General features: G+C 41.5%; 1 protein-coding gene across 1 annotated transcript in view; it reads left to right on the forward strand.

Annotated features, from left to right (window-relative positions):
- The window catches only part of Arid3b (AT-rich interaction domain 3B), a 48,743-nt gene that overhangs the window by 512 nt on the left and 33,131 nt on the right, over positions 1 to 15,100 (forward strand). Inside the window, exon 2 of the mRNA XM_075965798.1 lies at positions 2,134 to 2,734. Within this exon, the coding sequence (XP_075821913.1) occupies positions 2,204 to 2,734 (531 nt within the window). The 5' untranslated portion in view covers positions 2,134 to 2,203. The remainder of the gene's footprint in view (positions 1 to 2,133; positions 2,735 to 15,100) is intronic.

Here is a 15,100-nt window from a genome sequence, read left to right on the forward strand (position 1 = left end):
TCAGCAAGGCCGGGCTCAAGCGGCAAAGCAGTCCGTTGCGCCCCGTTTGGAGGTCCGGGAAGTTTAGAGGATAGAGCGAGGGCTGAAGGGATGAAGTGGTTTAGATTTCTGAGGCGTAAATTCTCTAAATGTTGGTAGTATTGTTTAAATTATTGGCTGCTTAGGGGTTGGGATGAGATGGGCTCTGTTCTGGAGAATGAGCCCATTGAGTTGTAGAACCGAGTCATTTCTTACTAAAGAAAGAGGCTACGGGACATCTCCCCTTCGGCTGAGGGCAGCCCTACCGAGAAGATGGTGCCAACCAGACAAGAAACGTTTGTGCACTGACTGGCAGGAGTTGGTTGAAATACTTCCATTGTGTTGGTTGACGTTAATGATTATATGAATATTTTTAAATCACCAGTGAATTACTTGTTACTCTTTTGTGTGTGTGTGTGTGTGTGTGTGTGTGTGTGTGTGTGTTTTGTTTCTGTATTTTTATCCCCAAAGTGGCTTTTTAGATGAATACTTTTGCCAACTGGGTGTAAATCCTTCAGGCTTTCTTACGGAATAAGAGCTAAAGCAGAATGAAAGTATTGCTGCAGGCATAACTTACACTTTCTAAACTGCTAAAGAGGAAGTACGGGCAGTAAGAGGCAAATTGGAATTTGAATCTTTTAACCGCCTGTGAAAACTACAACCGAGTGCTTCTAAGAAACAAATTGAGGATCGTCCAGCATGACTCTGATTGTTTTTTGGTCTCCCCCCCCCCAGCTTTAAAAATTGTACCCCAATAAGCATGTAGAAATTTACAGATCAAAGCCATTTTTCTTGCTGGGGATTACTTCCCCCGTGAATATTTGAAGATGCTGAAGATTTCATTTTCTTCTTCATTTCAAGATGCTTTCACTCCATCTTCCAGCTCAGTCCTAAAACACTGGGACAATGCAGATATCAAGTCCCAACCTGCACAGAGCAGCTTCCCCTTTCATGTGGCAACAAAATTGCACACCCCGGTGCCAGTCCTCTTCACCCTAAAATTTACTTTGGCATGGTAATCCATTCACTTCGGAAGACTTGTGAGAAAATATAATTTAAGTGAGGCTTGTTGAAGGTGGGAGCCTGAGAAGGGTTAGAGGTGGCAGGGTGTGAAAGGGGTTTGTGTTTGGAGACGGATTGGTAAGAATGCAGATAAACCTGCCCCCAGAATACTTTGGGACTGGAAGCCTTTTCTTGCTGTATTCATCAAATAAATATAGTAGAAATGAATCAGACAGAAAGAGGATGTGAGGAGATTTACTTGTGGTTTATAAAAAATGTAGCATTGACTTGTTTAGGCAATATTGGTACCTGTTTCAAATTAATTAACTTTAAAATCTCCAGAGGAATTCCCCGCCCCCCCCCCCCCCCCCCCCCGTTTGTTTTTGAGGGAAGCTTGCAATTTGAGACTCTTGCCTCCTTGCATGTTTCTTTCTTTCATGTTGTTGAAACCGGATTCTTTTGGAGGCTATAATGTCCACTTAGCCTGGTTCAGTCCACTCAACAAACTGGCTGGCAATTTGATCTGGGAAATTTGTGAAGTTTTAAACCAAGAGCAGTTTGCTTGATCTTGCTTTTTCTGTCAGAAAAGTCATTCTGTCTATCTCTTATAGCTCTGTGTCTAGCTTGAATAGGAGTCTCCTTCTCCAGAGAGTCTGGGAAATATAAGCCATATTCTTTCTTTTGCAGGCAGACTATTCTTTGCCTTTGTAATTTCAATTTTCATAGTTACTACAAATTCTATAATTCAACACCTGTACAGTGCAAGTCCAGTAGATAACTGTTTGATAAAGTAGAGAGTAAGAGAGATATGAACTCAGTTGTTAGCAGACCTAAATGTTTTCTGGATTTCCTTTTTTTAAAACAAAATGTTTAAATCTACCCCTACCAAGATTTGCCCCCTATTTCCCCTCTTAGATCCTGTTCTCTTTTTTATAACTTTCCCTCCCCACGCTCCAAACAAACCCCTAGAACTTACTCATCTTGAAAGTCGGGTTTAGGAGCATTTAGTATTCAGAACTTTACTGGAGAAGAGACAATCTTTTATACCTGTTTTACATAGTTTTTTCCCCCTTCTTTCTCCCTTGTGGTTTTGGTTACTCACTTAAAATATAGACCCAGTGTGCCTGCTGGTCTGGGCCAGGTTGAGAGCCATGCCAGTCTGTGGGTGAAGTCTGAGACAGTAATGGAGCCTCTGCAGCAGCAACAAAAGCAGCCACACCAGGCTCCTCTACAGATGGATGCCAGAGAGAAGCAGAACCTGCAGACAAGAGAAGCACAGTTGCTGTATGCCCCCAAACTAACCACCCAGCCTACTCTCCTTTCTGTCACACCTGGGAGACCTTCTGGTAGCCCTGTTCTGGGCCCCTTAGCCAGAGTTACACCAGCCACACCAGTGACCCAAGTATTTGAGCAGAGCAGCATCAACTCCGAACCTGAGGAAGAGGAAGGAGGTCTGGAAGACGAAGATGGAGATGATAATGTTGCAGAGGTGGCTGAGAAAGAGGCCCAGGCTGCTTCCAAATATTTCCATGTCCAAAAAGCAACTCGCCAAGACCCCAGAGCAGCACCCATGTCCAGCCTGCTTCCAGCACCTGGACTCCCACTACAGGGACAACAAGCTAAAGAAGACCATACCAAAGATACTTCCAAGGCCCCACCTTCCATCCCCACAGCTGGGCAGTCGAGCTGGAATCTGGATGAGCAGCTTAAGCAGGTCAGTGTTTCTGCTATAGGAGGAAGGCTATTGTTCTACCTAGAGGTCAGTCACAAAGGGTGCTGGGTGGGCAGGAGCTGGGAATACGCCTTTTCACCCCATGTCACTGACCTAGATAGAAATAGTCTGAAGTTTTTCTCTGCATTTGTTTGCTTGATCTGAGGGTGTAGTTCCATGATAGTGTCAGGAGCTAGATTCAGTCTCTAGGACCACAAAAATATTAAGTGATGGTTCTTTTTATTAAAGCATTAGACTGTACAAGTTACTGTTAATGTGTCTGGTTTGTTCCAAGTTTCTGTTAAAGAATCTTTCCTCTATTTTTTTTAAAGGAAGAATGAGGTAACAGCTGTGTTTCATTACGACTATCTAAAAAACAAAGTGGCTGGTTCACACTTGTAATTCCAGCACTTAGGAGGTGGCAGTAGAAGAAGCAGTAGAAAAGGTTGGGTGTGTTAGTGTATACCTGTAATCTCCGTACTTGGTAGGTAGAGGCAAGCAGATCTCAGTGAGTTCAAGCCAAGTCTGAATACTAAGTTCCAGGCCAGCCAGGACTACATGGTGAGACCTTGTCTAAAAATTTTTAAATAATGAAATTTATGGTTCTGATTAGTTTTCCTAGTAGGAATGTAGAATAATTTTCCCTGTTAGTTTTTTAGCTCTAAGTAAACCCAAGATCATGTTTTTCGGTTGTTTTGAAGTTGAATATAGCTGCTAAAAAGCACTTCTGAATATTTCTCAACAGAGAGCATTATAGACATGATTCTGTTATTTTTTTTACATCGTCTGGTTGAAAAGAGGGAAGGGAGACCTCAGAATTCCCTTTCTACTCAAAGAAAGTTGAAATTAGTTCCAAACATGGTTGAATATTAGAGTCAACTGTAGGGGTTTTACTTGTTTCTTTGGAGGGCACTGCTAGGGAGCAGCATGCGAGTAGGAAGCTTTTTATAAGGCAGACCTTGGAGTCCTAGTAATTGAATAATTTTGGAGGATAGACCCTAAGGATGGATCTCTTTTCAACTAAGCCTTTGTCTTTATAATTTCCTTGTGACCTACGCTGATGTTTTCCAGCGGTCAAAATATGAGAGTAATGGTAAATTCTTCCAGGGTGGCTTGTTGGTGCTATAGACAGGACATTCATGATAAGGCTACTAGTACCTAGATATTCTGAGTTTACATATATACTGTCTCTGTAATCCAGTGATGCTACTTAGAAGGCATTTGTGAATATGTATGGCTTACAAAAGGGCAATTGCAAAGTCATAGTTGACAAGGTCCTTTGGAAACTGAAAAATAAATAGGCATCTTTGTCTCAAGGAGCCCTGTGCAGTTTACCTGAGTTTTATACAATAGCATCAACAGCGGGCTCTAATCCCATCTCTTCTTGTCTGTTCACTGATATTTCGATAGCATTTTAAATTGTTCTGAGCCTGTGTTTTATCAATTGCAGATTGAAAATAATGAAGCTAAGTATGGTTTATATTCATAAGCTCTAAATTTGTGAGACTGAAATAGGAGAGTTATGAGTTTATTTCTCAAGGACATTGTAAAGGGAGAGCAAGTGAGCCATGTGAATGCCTGTCTGGTGCCAAGCATTTGGCGGATGTGCTGCACAAGTTGTCTTGTACAATTGTCGTGCCTTCCTCTTCCATGTCCTAATGGGCATCCCTCTGAAGCAGAGAAGGCACTGGGAGACACAGATCACCCATGGGGGTACCTGCAGCGCTAAGACTAGAATCAGGATCCCAGCTTCCACGACAGCGGCACCTGGCCACCAGCCCAGATCTGCCTTCTGGCTGATTTCTTTGGTTTAGTAAAACATCTGTGAATTGCCAGCAGCCCTGCACTGCTGTGTAGTTGGCACCGTTCCATGGTGGCCGCTGAGTCAGCTCATAGCAGGAACCGCTCTGACAGCGCTGGGAAAGTTCAGACCCGAGGCGGCTGCTGCCCCCGCCTTGGCAGCTGGCCAGCCTCTGTGTGTGTGCGGTCATTCCTAGAAAGTGCAGCCGTGTGTGAGGAACAAGTGGAGCTCCAGAGCCTGTCTGTCTTCAGGAAGTGCAGCAGGTGTTGAGGTCAAGCCATTAGAGCTTTGAAAATAGAGACTCTTCAGAACTGGCGTGTGCGTGCACACGTGTACGTTGTGGCAGAGTGCCCAGCCCAGCATTCTGTATGGCAGCGGCCCGTGGCTGCACAGCTCAATGGAGGCTGGCTGTTCCCAGCTCAAACTCTTTGAGTTCATTTAAGTTTCTGAGGCATGCATACTAAATATAGACTGTTTGGCAGAACACCTGCCAAAAATGGTTTCATAAATGCCAGAGTAGCTAAGGCCTAATGCTTCATTCTAAATTTACCTTCCTTCTGAATGTAGAAAAGAATCTTCTTGTCTGGGAGACAATAACAATGTCTTAAAACCTTTGATGACTACTTCTTGTTTCTCTTGTAAATTTAGTTTTTCAGTTTGGTCTTTGGGCTCCTCCTTTGCTTTGTTTCTATTGTTTTGTGTGAGTATTAAATTTTTACTGCATTTTATTGATTTTGTGTGTGTACATGGGCATATACATACCGTACTGGCATACGGAGGTCAGAGGACAACTTGTGGGAGTCAGTTCTCTCTTTACACCATGTGGGGCTCAGGGATCAAACCCAGGCCGGCTTCCTCGCCACCGTCTTCCCTTGTTTTAAACTTTGCTTTAATTAATTAACTTTAAAGTTTTACTGCATGTGTGTGTGTGCGTGTGTGTTTGCGCATGCACACATGTGTTGTAGTATAAGTAGGTATATGTGTAGGCATGTCTCATGTAGAGGTCAGAGAATAGGAGTCAGTTCTTTTGGTCTACCATGTGGATCCTGGGGATGGAACTCAGGTTGACAGGCTTGGTGGCAGGTGCCTTTGCTTGCTGAGCCATCTCACTAGTCCTTAAACATGTTTTTAAAGAAGTAAGTATTGTGCTTGAGGGCGTGTGTGTTTATGTTGAGTTATGCTTTGGACAGAAGACTAAAACCATAGCTCCAAGAGAGCCTGTAAAGACCATCAGACCATGAGGCTGCCTGGCTGGTTTTGTTCTTCAGCCTTTTGTTCTCTAAGTAATTAACTTTTGGAGAGAAGAAGTTAAGTAGCACTTGTTCCAGCAACAATTCAAAGACCTTTTACAGTTGACCCAAGATCTTAATTGTTAATGAGTTATAGTGTCCTTTATTCTAAGTAATCAATTTGGCAGAGTCTTTGTGCCAGGGCTGTCAGCTGCAGGCATGTCTCTCCTCAAGGAGCCAGATGTCTAGCAGTGCTGCTGCAGCCTCAAGGTAGGGTTGGTGGCGGGATGCAGCGACCTAACTCTGTCCTAAGTCAGCCAAAACCCTACTGAAGCTCCTCTGGGATGCAGATATTCTAAAACAAATGTTGTTTTTCAAACACTTATATAAATAGCAAAGTAGAAGAGGTGATTTTCCCCTCCCCCCTCTGTACAGTATAGTGTAGAATTTTCAGAAAGTTCTACAGGCGTTGGTGAGGGGCTAGGCAGTCATTTGCAAATTGAAAACCTTAAGGGTGGCACAGTTATCCTTTGTTTCTGAAATCCTGTTCTTACAGCACATAGAGTCAGAATTACCTCATAGATTCTCTTCTCAAAGAAAGCCTTGCAAAATATTTGCTTCTAAGGCCTGGCTCATTCTCTGACACCAGGGTGATGGGAAGATGGATAATACTATGGAGCCCAGCATTCTAAAACCCGTTAGATTTCTATGGGCAGAGTAAATAATTGTAAAACAAGACAACAAAGAACTGAGTGTTCCTTTTCTCAAAGGAGATCACACAGCCAACTTTGGGGGGGGGGTGGCTCTTAGGGGTGGTCTTCTCCTGCCTGAAGAGTGGGTGTTCTTGGCAATACAGGCTTTGTTTTGAGCCCATTAGTGGAACTAGTGGTTCCTTCCACAGAATAGGAAGATGAGGGATAGTTTGATGGGCATGTGGGGGCTAGAGTTTATATGTCTGGTTTTCTGCTTACTTTGCCAGACACTTTGGTTACTCTGTGTGGTTTTGCATTGCCAGCTCAGTACAAAGCACTGAAATTTACTGGGGTTCATTGCCCAATAAAGATTGCCCCCTCCTCAGTCCCTTGTGTTGTACAAGGCTTTGTTCAGAGTTGCCTTCTAGGATGGAAGGGTCTTATTTCAGAAAACTTTCAACTGAAGAAATCCTAACCCTTCTTAAAGCTTGCTGATCACATGTTAACGAGAATAGGGTATTGCCAGTTCTGCACATCTGGGGAGCTGTTTGCTGCATCTTCAGCCTGTGACAGCACCTCTGCAGGATAGATGCCAAGATAGCTCCAAGGCAGATGGGAAGGATCATTTAGTTTGATGTGCGCTGGTAGACAGAAAGGAGCATGACTTGGTTTAGAGTTAGTTTGTTTAACTAAATTATTGAATTTGTGTGCAGTTAATGAAGTGCCTATTAATGGCATACAGAAATGGAAATGGGGCTCCAGTGTGATTCAGTTGATAGTGTGCTCACCCAGCACACATAAACCTGAGCTTGATCCCCAGCACTCCATAAATGACATAGTGACACACTTCTACAATCTAGCATCTGGGAGGTAAAGGAAGGAAAATCAGAAGTTGTAAATAATCCTTGGCTATGTGGTTGAGCTTGAGGACAGGCTACATGAGACTTCGTCTCAAAAAAAATCAATAGTCCTGTCTTACTATGGTAGATTAATTCCTGCTGGGTAATTAGCTTGCAGTGTGGCATCTGTCTTTTTCTTCTAATGCTCTGGCAAACTGCTCTCCGGGATCTATCTATCCCTCTAGTGTGTGGGCCCATTAGTAGGCCTACTGTTCTGGGCACATACTTGGTAAGTACTCCATGCAAAACATTTGAGAGGTTTTGCAAAACTTGTTTAAGCTGTTGACTAGAAAGAAAAGGTGGTAGGCTCTCCCCATTTTCTCCGTAATGTGTCTTTATGCCCTCCAGTATCTGGAATTACGGTCTGTCTAGATCAGTGGCTATCAGTTGGAGCTGATTCTTCTCTACTGCTTGACGCTTAGCAGTGCTGTTGTGCCTGTATCTGGAAGCAGATGTGTGCTCCTAGCTTCTAGTGAGAAGAGCCATGAAGGCTGCCAAACATCACACAGAATTTAGGACAACATTTACACACTCCTGACAAAGAATTGTCTTATTGAAAGTGGTAAGGTTGAGAAACCCTGCTGTCCTTGGTTTCCTTAGGCAGAACAGGCTATGCTTTTAAAGATTGGTGTTTGTGCTTTACTCTTAGCAGCTGAGGAGTTTGACAGCCTTGAATTTTCTTCATTTCTGGTTATTTTTGCTGTTGCTTGCTTATTTATTTATTTTTCTTTGCTTTGTTTTGATTTTTGAAACAAGGTCTTTCTGTGTATTCTCTCTCTCTTTGTTGGTTTTTCAATTAATTAATTGAGATAGGATCTCACTGTGTAGCTTTGGCTAGCCTAGAACTTGCTATAACTTGCTATATAGACCAGGCTGGCCTCAAAATACAGAGATCTACCTGCCTCTGCCTCTTGAGTGCTAGAATTAAAGTTGTGCATCACTACACCTGATTTAATCCTATTTTTAGTGTCCATTTTGAGTTTGTGTCCTTGGGTAGTCATTACAGTGAGCACACTGTACCTGTGAGAGTTTTAGGATCCACACCTTGAGGTCTCTTATTTGCCTCCTCTAGCCCAGCCCTGTGTACTATCCATGATATTTATGGCAGTTTATGAGAGAGCTTGGTTGCCCTTCCAGACAGTCTTTGTTAACCCACAAAGATTAAGGCAGATACTTGACACACCTGTTACTAGCAGATTTGATTCTTAGGTCAGTCTTTGAAAGACAGGAGGTGTGGATCTAGATTCTAGCTCTGTCACTTGTTTATTACAGTGCTTTGAACGAGCTCTGTAACTGTCTGCGCTGGACCCAGGCATAGATCTCTTCCAGAGGTACAGTAGCTCTCTCCCACCATCATTGGGCTTGTTTTGTAGATGCTACAAAGGTAGAAGAAAAATAGAAATATGAATGGTCTTTGTAAAATGCATATAATGTCCAAAGGCTCTTATTTTTAGTTCTTACTGCCTTGGTAGGTAAGAAGCTCAGTAAATCCTGGATACTACTCAAGGAGAGTTTCTTTAGGTTTTCTAGAACTGTGGCCAAACATAAGTATTCAAGAGTCCTCTGGAACCTTTCAGGCTTGTGGAAACATAAACCATGTACTTTGCTGTGCTTTTCCTGTTAGCATAGGGATTAGGGATATGTGAGTGTTACTGAAGTGGTAGCTGGCTTAGCTTGCTCCATATTCCCCAAAGACTAATCCCTCTGCATGAGTCCAAGTCCCACTCTTCTAGACTTTCAGGGACTTGCTCCGTCAGTGAAGACTTCTGTTTCCTGACTCTTCAGACGCTTCTCTTCTGAAGAATTCTCTGCAATTAAACATCATCTCTCAAACTTTAAAACCAACAAGCAACCAAACTGTAGTCTTCAAATTCATACATTATGTGATTGTTTAAAAAACTTTGAGGTTGCTTTTTAAAGAAGGCCTGTACTGCACATCTCCCCAGGCACAGTTTCTCGTAAGACTTGTACACCTTACATTTCGTTTTGTCACACTTGCCAGCACACTCCAGCCAGATCCCTGAACTTTCGTTTCTCTTTGCTAAAGTTTCTAATGGCTGCCATGTTGCCTGGTCTAACTTCCTTGACCTCATTTGTTATTTAAAAAGAGGGTTGGATCATTGACCATTTCCTCCTTGAAATTTTTCTTCTTTGTGCTTATTTTCCTTTATTTTCCCTATAATGCTTTCTTTTCACCTAATTCTCCAGGTATTATTCTAAGCCTTCTCTACGTCATCCTTGGGAGACTCTTGTATATTCGTAAATATATGAATGAGACATATGTTACTTGGATCTCTGTTCCTAGGCTGATACTAGTGTATCTAACCCCAGCTGACTGGTTAACATTTCCAATCATATCCTACTCACAATGGGAACTAGTGATGCACATCTTTAACCCCAGCACTTGGGAGGCAGAGGCAGGGGATCTTTGAATTTGAGGCCAGCATTGTCTACAAAGTGAATTCCCACATAACCACAGCTACACAGAGAAACCCTGTGTCAAAACACCAAAATAAATAACTGAATAGAATAGCTGCCCTACTCACATCTCAAGTGTAATACATTTAAAGCAATTAAAAACTTTTAAGACTATCCTAGAACTCATTCTGTAGACCAGGCTGCCTCTGCCTCCTGAGTGCTGGAATTAAAGGTGTGCACAACCACCATCCAGTCTAAAAATATTTAAAAAAAAAAAAAAAGAGAGAGAGACAAGGTCTTAAGTCTCAAGTAGCCCAGGTTGTTCTCCAGCTTGCTATATAGCTGAGGCTGCCCTTGAACTCCTGATCCTCCTGCACCCATTTCCCAAGTACTGGTAAAACTGAACTCTTAGTGTTGATACTTTCCCTACAATCATTTTCTCTTTGTTTTTCCTTCTCAGAAAATGGACTTGTTAGACACTTAGTCCTTCATACCAGAAACTTTGGAGTTGGGTTATTTCATGCCTGCCCTTGTCATCCCCCAAACTTACCAGTCTTCTCATCTGAATATCTAGAATCCTACCACTTGTCTGCTATCACCTACCTGTCTCCTCCAAGTCTTTGCTCACCCCACTTTATAATCCATTCGACATAGTCTATAATGATCTTCTAGAAACCAAATCAGATTTTGTCACTGTTTTAATGTCCTCTACATATGTTGGGTGTTCTAATTATAAACTTCAAAATCTGCGTGTCTAAAACCTGCCTCATTATCTTTACCTTGACGTCAGTAGTCTGTCTTGTCACCATGCACTGTGGCCTTTGCATATGGTGATCATCCTGCTTGGTCTCTCTTGCCAGGCTCTTTCTCTCCTTCAGTTCATTGTAACTGTCATTTACTTAAAGTCTTATGCAGGATCTGGTTCTCTATGTATGCCGTTATTGATCATTATGCTTTACATATTTTATGTTTGTATTATTAGCTCGTTGGTGTCTAATTCTTAGGCTAGATCAGTGGTTCTCAACCTTCCTAATGCTGTGACTCTTTAATACAGTTCCTTGTTTGTGGTGACCCCGGACCATAAAATTATTTTTGTTGCTACTTTGTAACTGTAATTTTCTACTGTTATGAACTGTAATGTAAGTATCTGAAATGCAGGATATTTGATATGCCGACCTCTGTGAAAGAGTTGTTCAACCCACAGATTAGATGAACCACCAGACTAGATAGCCAACTCCACGAGGACAGGACCACACTTATTTTGTATTCCAACAGACAGTATAGTCATGGGGTAGTAGGCACTCGATATTTTGCTGCTTCTGCCTTTGTTGACGGAAGCTGCTTGTTCATTTCCTGGCTGCCCAGACTTAAAATAACTACACAGAAACTATATTAATTTAAACAGTGCTTCACCTATTAGCTCATGCTTCTTATTGGCTAGCTTTTATATCTTAAATTAACCCATTTCTATTATTTTATATTTTACCATGAGGCTCATGATTTACCAGCAAGGTTCTGATTGGCGGCTCACATCTTTATCTGCCAGATGTTACATGGCTCCTGGTTGACTCCGCCTACTTTCTCCTTCTCTGTCTGCTTTGAATTCCCTCCTTGCCCTGTTCTGTGCTGCAATAGGCCCAAAGCAGCTTCTTTATTAACCAGTGCTATTCACAGTGTACAGAGGGGAATCCCATAATATATCTTCTTTTAATTTACTCTGCTTTACTTGTTCTCATTTATTTCACATTTATGTGATTGGTTCCATTTTGTGCTTATAAGTGGTAGGGGGTGGTGGCAATGTTAAGTGTCTGCCTCATTTTTTTTTAACCTTTCTAAAAATTATTATTACATCATGTTCTGTGTTGGGGAAAGGGGCTCATGTAGAAATCAGGGGACAGCCAGTGGGAATTGGTTCTCTCCATCTACCTCGTGGGTTCTGAATATCAAACTCAAGTCATTAAGCTCCAAGGCAAGTGCCCTTACCACTAAGGTATCCTGCCAACCACATTTTTTTTTAAATAGATAATCTATTCAGGGTAATTTTTATAGCAAAATGAAGTAGAAGGTATAGTGATTAGTGTTCCTCCCCATCCTTTATCACTATCAAATCTTGCACCAGAGGGTACATTTGTTACAATCAAGGAAGTTACATTGACACATTATTATGCCTGCTTCTATAGTTTACATTAAAGTGAGTTCCTTTTTTAAGAAACTCTTACAAAATAGATTTTGTGTGCATGGGTGGGGGTCCAGATGTACACCTCCCATGGTAAATCTCTGGAGGTCAGAGGGTTAGCTTGCTAGAGTCCTTTCACTGTGTAAGTCCCAGGGATCAAAATTGATCATCAGACTTAGTGGTGATCACCTTTACTCTCTGAGCCATCTTGCCAGTCTTTGGGATTCATGCTTACTGTATTTTCTATGAGCTTAACAAATTATAATGACCTGTGTCCACCATGATACAGAACAACTTTGCTGCCCTAGAAGTCATGTGTTGCATAGCCTTCATTGTCTGTGGCCCTTTTTCTTGAGGCTGATATGATCTTCTGATCTTACTTAAATTTGTCAGTTTTATTTACACAAATTTGTTTTTTTTAAGCTGTTGTAACTTAAACACATTTTCTAGAATTCTTGTTATTTACAAATACATCTTAGGCTATAAAGATTTTTCTTGAATCTATCTCAGTTTTGCCTTATTCTGCAAAATTTGGTCCTTGAAAACTAGCATGCTTTTCAGTCTCTGAAATTTAAGATAATCTGTTTTAGCCTTACGTATGATTAGTTTCTATAAATGTCCTTGAAAACAATGTGTGTTCTCTATTTGATAGATAGTGTTGTTATCTTTTTCTATTGGATTGAGTTTGTTAATTTGCATTTACTTAGGTCTTCCTTATAGTCTAAGTTTTTTGTATGATCAGGTTCTGAAGAGCTTAATTAAAATATTCTAATACAAAATTAGACCTTTTTTGTTAGTATTTGGGTTTTTTGTTTGTTTGTTTGTTTTGTTTTTTCAAGACAGGTTTCTCTGTGGCTTTGGAGCCTGTCCTGGAACTAGCTCTTGCAGACCAGGCTGACCTCAAACTCACAGAGATCCGCCTGCCTCTGCCTCCTGAGTGCTGGGATTAAAGGTGTGCACCACCACTGTCCGGCAGTATTTGGTTATTGGGATTGATACATGTACATATGTTTCTTGTTTCTTTTAAAATTCGGAGCCTGTGCAGTCCAGGCTAGTGGTGTACCACAGAACTATACATCCCAGGTCTCACATGTGGATCTGTTTTCACCCTCTGGTTTTGTTTTGATTTAAGAATGTCCCCTTTTGATTTTCTCCATTCCTGTGTTCACTTATTCAGTTGTAGTCTATTTATTCTTTATCTCTTATATATGGTTTTAGAAACTATACTTTATTTTATTGGTTACTTTTTATCTTTTTGAGATGTGGGTCTCACTTTTGCCTAGGTTGGTCCCCAACTCCTATGTTGAGTAGGGCTCCTGCCTTAGCCTTCTGAGTAGCTGAGATGATAGGCATTTTTAGAATTATATCTATTTAGAGTGTGTGTGTACAGATACATACTTTAGTGTACAAGTGGAGTTCAGAAGTCAACTTTGTAGGATTTAGTTCTCCGTTTCTACCATGTGGTTCCTAGGAATCAACCAGGTTGTCAGGTTGGATGGCAATGCCTAAACCCACTGAGCCCCTCCTCCCCTGTGCACTTACCCCTCCCCCCACATTTTTATTATTACTTTTAGATTGCGATTTGCATCCTTTATCTTTTTAGCAAACCACAGTACCTAAGCAATTCTGATATTAACCTCTGACACTCCAGTTCTGTCTTGGAACCTCTTGTGGTTTGTACTTTAGTTCCAGGTTTTTTGTTTGTTTTGTTTTTTGAGACAGGGTTTCTCTGTAGCTTTGGAGCCTGTCCTGGAACTAGCTCTGTAGATCAGGCTGGTCTCGAACTCACAGAGATCCGCCTGCCTCTGCCTCTGCCTCTGCCTCCCGAGTGCTGGCATTAAAAGCCTGCGCCACCACTGCCCAGCTTAGTTCCAGGTTTTTTGTTTGTTTTGTTTGCTTGCTTTTCTCCAATATTTTCCCCTTAACAGTCAATTCTTTATACTTACCAAGTTTATGTATTTTTTTCTTAGCACTACTTGTATTCTACTCTCTAGCTCTACTTTCCTTTTTATTTCTTTACTGAGTTTTTAAGTTTGTAATAAAATTAGCCATCGTAAGTGGAAACATTTCTTCATATCTCTCTTGACTTTGCCCTTTTGTACTTTGTTCCTAGCTCTTTAGATCCTGAGTCCCTACACTGACCGTTATTTTGTCTTCTTTACCCTGTTTTTCTTGTCGGAGAGTGCAGTGTGTTGTGAGTCTGGTTGCATCTTTGTAAATCTTGGTTTTTAAGATTCTACTCAGCTATTTTGTGATTGACAATAGTATTCTAGATTTGCACTCTCTTTCGTCTATTCTATTTGAACCCTGTTCTGTCCCATAAGCCTGATTTGCAGTCGCTTCCTCTCCTTCCACTACCAATATTTTTTTTTCCCTTGGGCAAGTATGTGTGTTCAGGTGTATGCTCTGGTGTGTGTGTCATCCACAGGAATACTGGCCAGTAAACCCCAGGATCCTTCTGACTCCACCTCTCTACTTTTGGGAACACAAGCATGTGCTATCACACCTGGCATTTGTGTGTGGGTTCTGGGGATCAAACTTGGGTCCCCAAGCTCTCAAAGCAAGCGCTTGAAGATATGTTTATCTATATATATTTGTTCTTTTTTTTTTAAAGATAGGTCTCTCTCTGGCTGGTGGTGGCACATACCACATAAAGCTGTGCACCACCGCCGAGCTAATTCCTTTAATTTTTTAAACTATGAGAATCTTGTTAAAACTTTTTTTGTTATGGAAACTTTAAGCATAGAAAAGGGAAAGATATTGCTTAGCTTTCTTCCAAGTATCTATATTTGGCCATTCCTTTGATACATGCTTTTAAATTCGGTTGCATGCCTTTCCTTTGTCTTGTCCTACATAAGAGTTCATTTCCCCGTGTGATTTGCTGGTTTTCTTTGTAAGCTCATTTTGTAGGGATTTATTTCTACTTAGGGGTGTTTTGTTTTCTTTTCTGGAGCTCCACCTGCTTAGATGCTTGCTTTGGTTTGGCTGGTGTGGATTTGAAGTGTATATGCCTAGGAAGAGCTTGACTTCCATTGGGTGCTCTGTGGTGATGGCAAAGTTCCATGCTGCCTCTGACCTGATGTGCAGGTTTGCCAGGCCCAAACTTTCAAGATTTCTTCCTCTTACATAGTTACTTCAATTCTGGTTCTTGACA

The sequence above is a fragment of the Microtus pennsylvanicus genome, chromosome 3 (assembly GCF_037038515.1).
Source record: "Microtus pennsylvanicus isolate mMicPen1 chromosome 3, mMicPen1.hap1, whole genome shotgun sequence".
NCBI classification, from domain to species: domain Eukaryota; kingdom Metazoa; phylum Chordata; class Mammalia; order Rodentia; family Cricetidae; genus Microtus; species Microtus pennsylvanicus.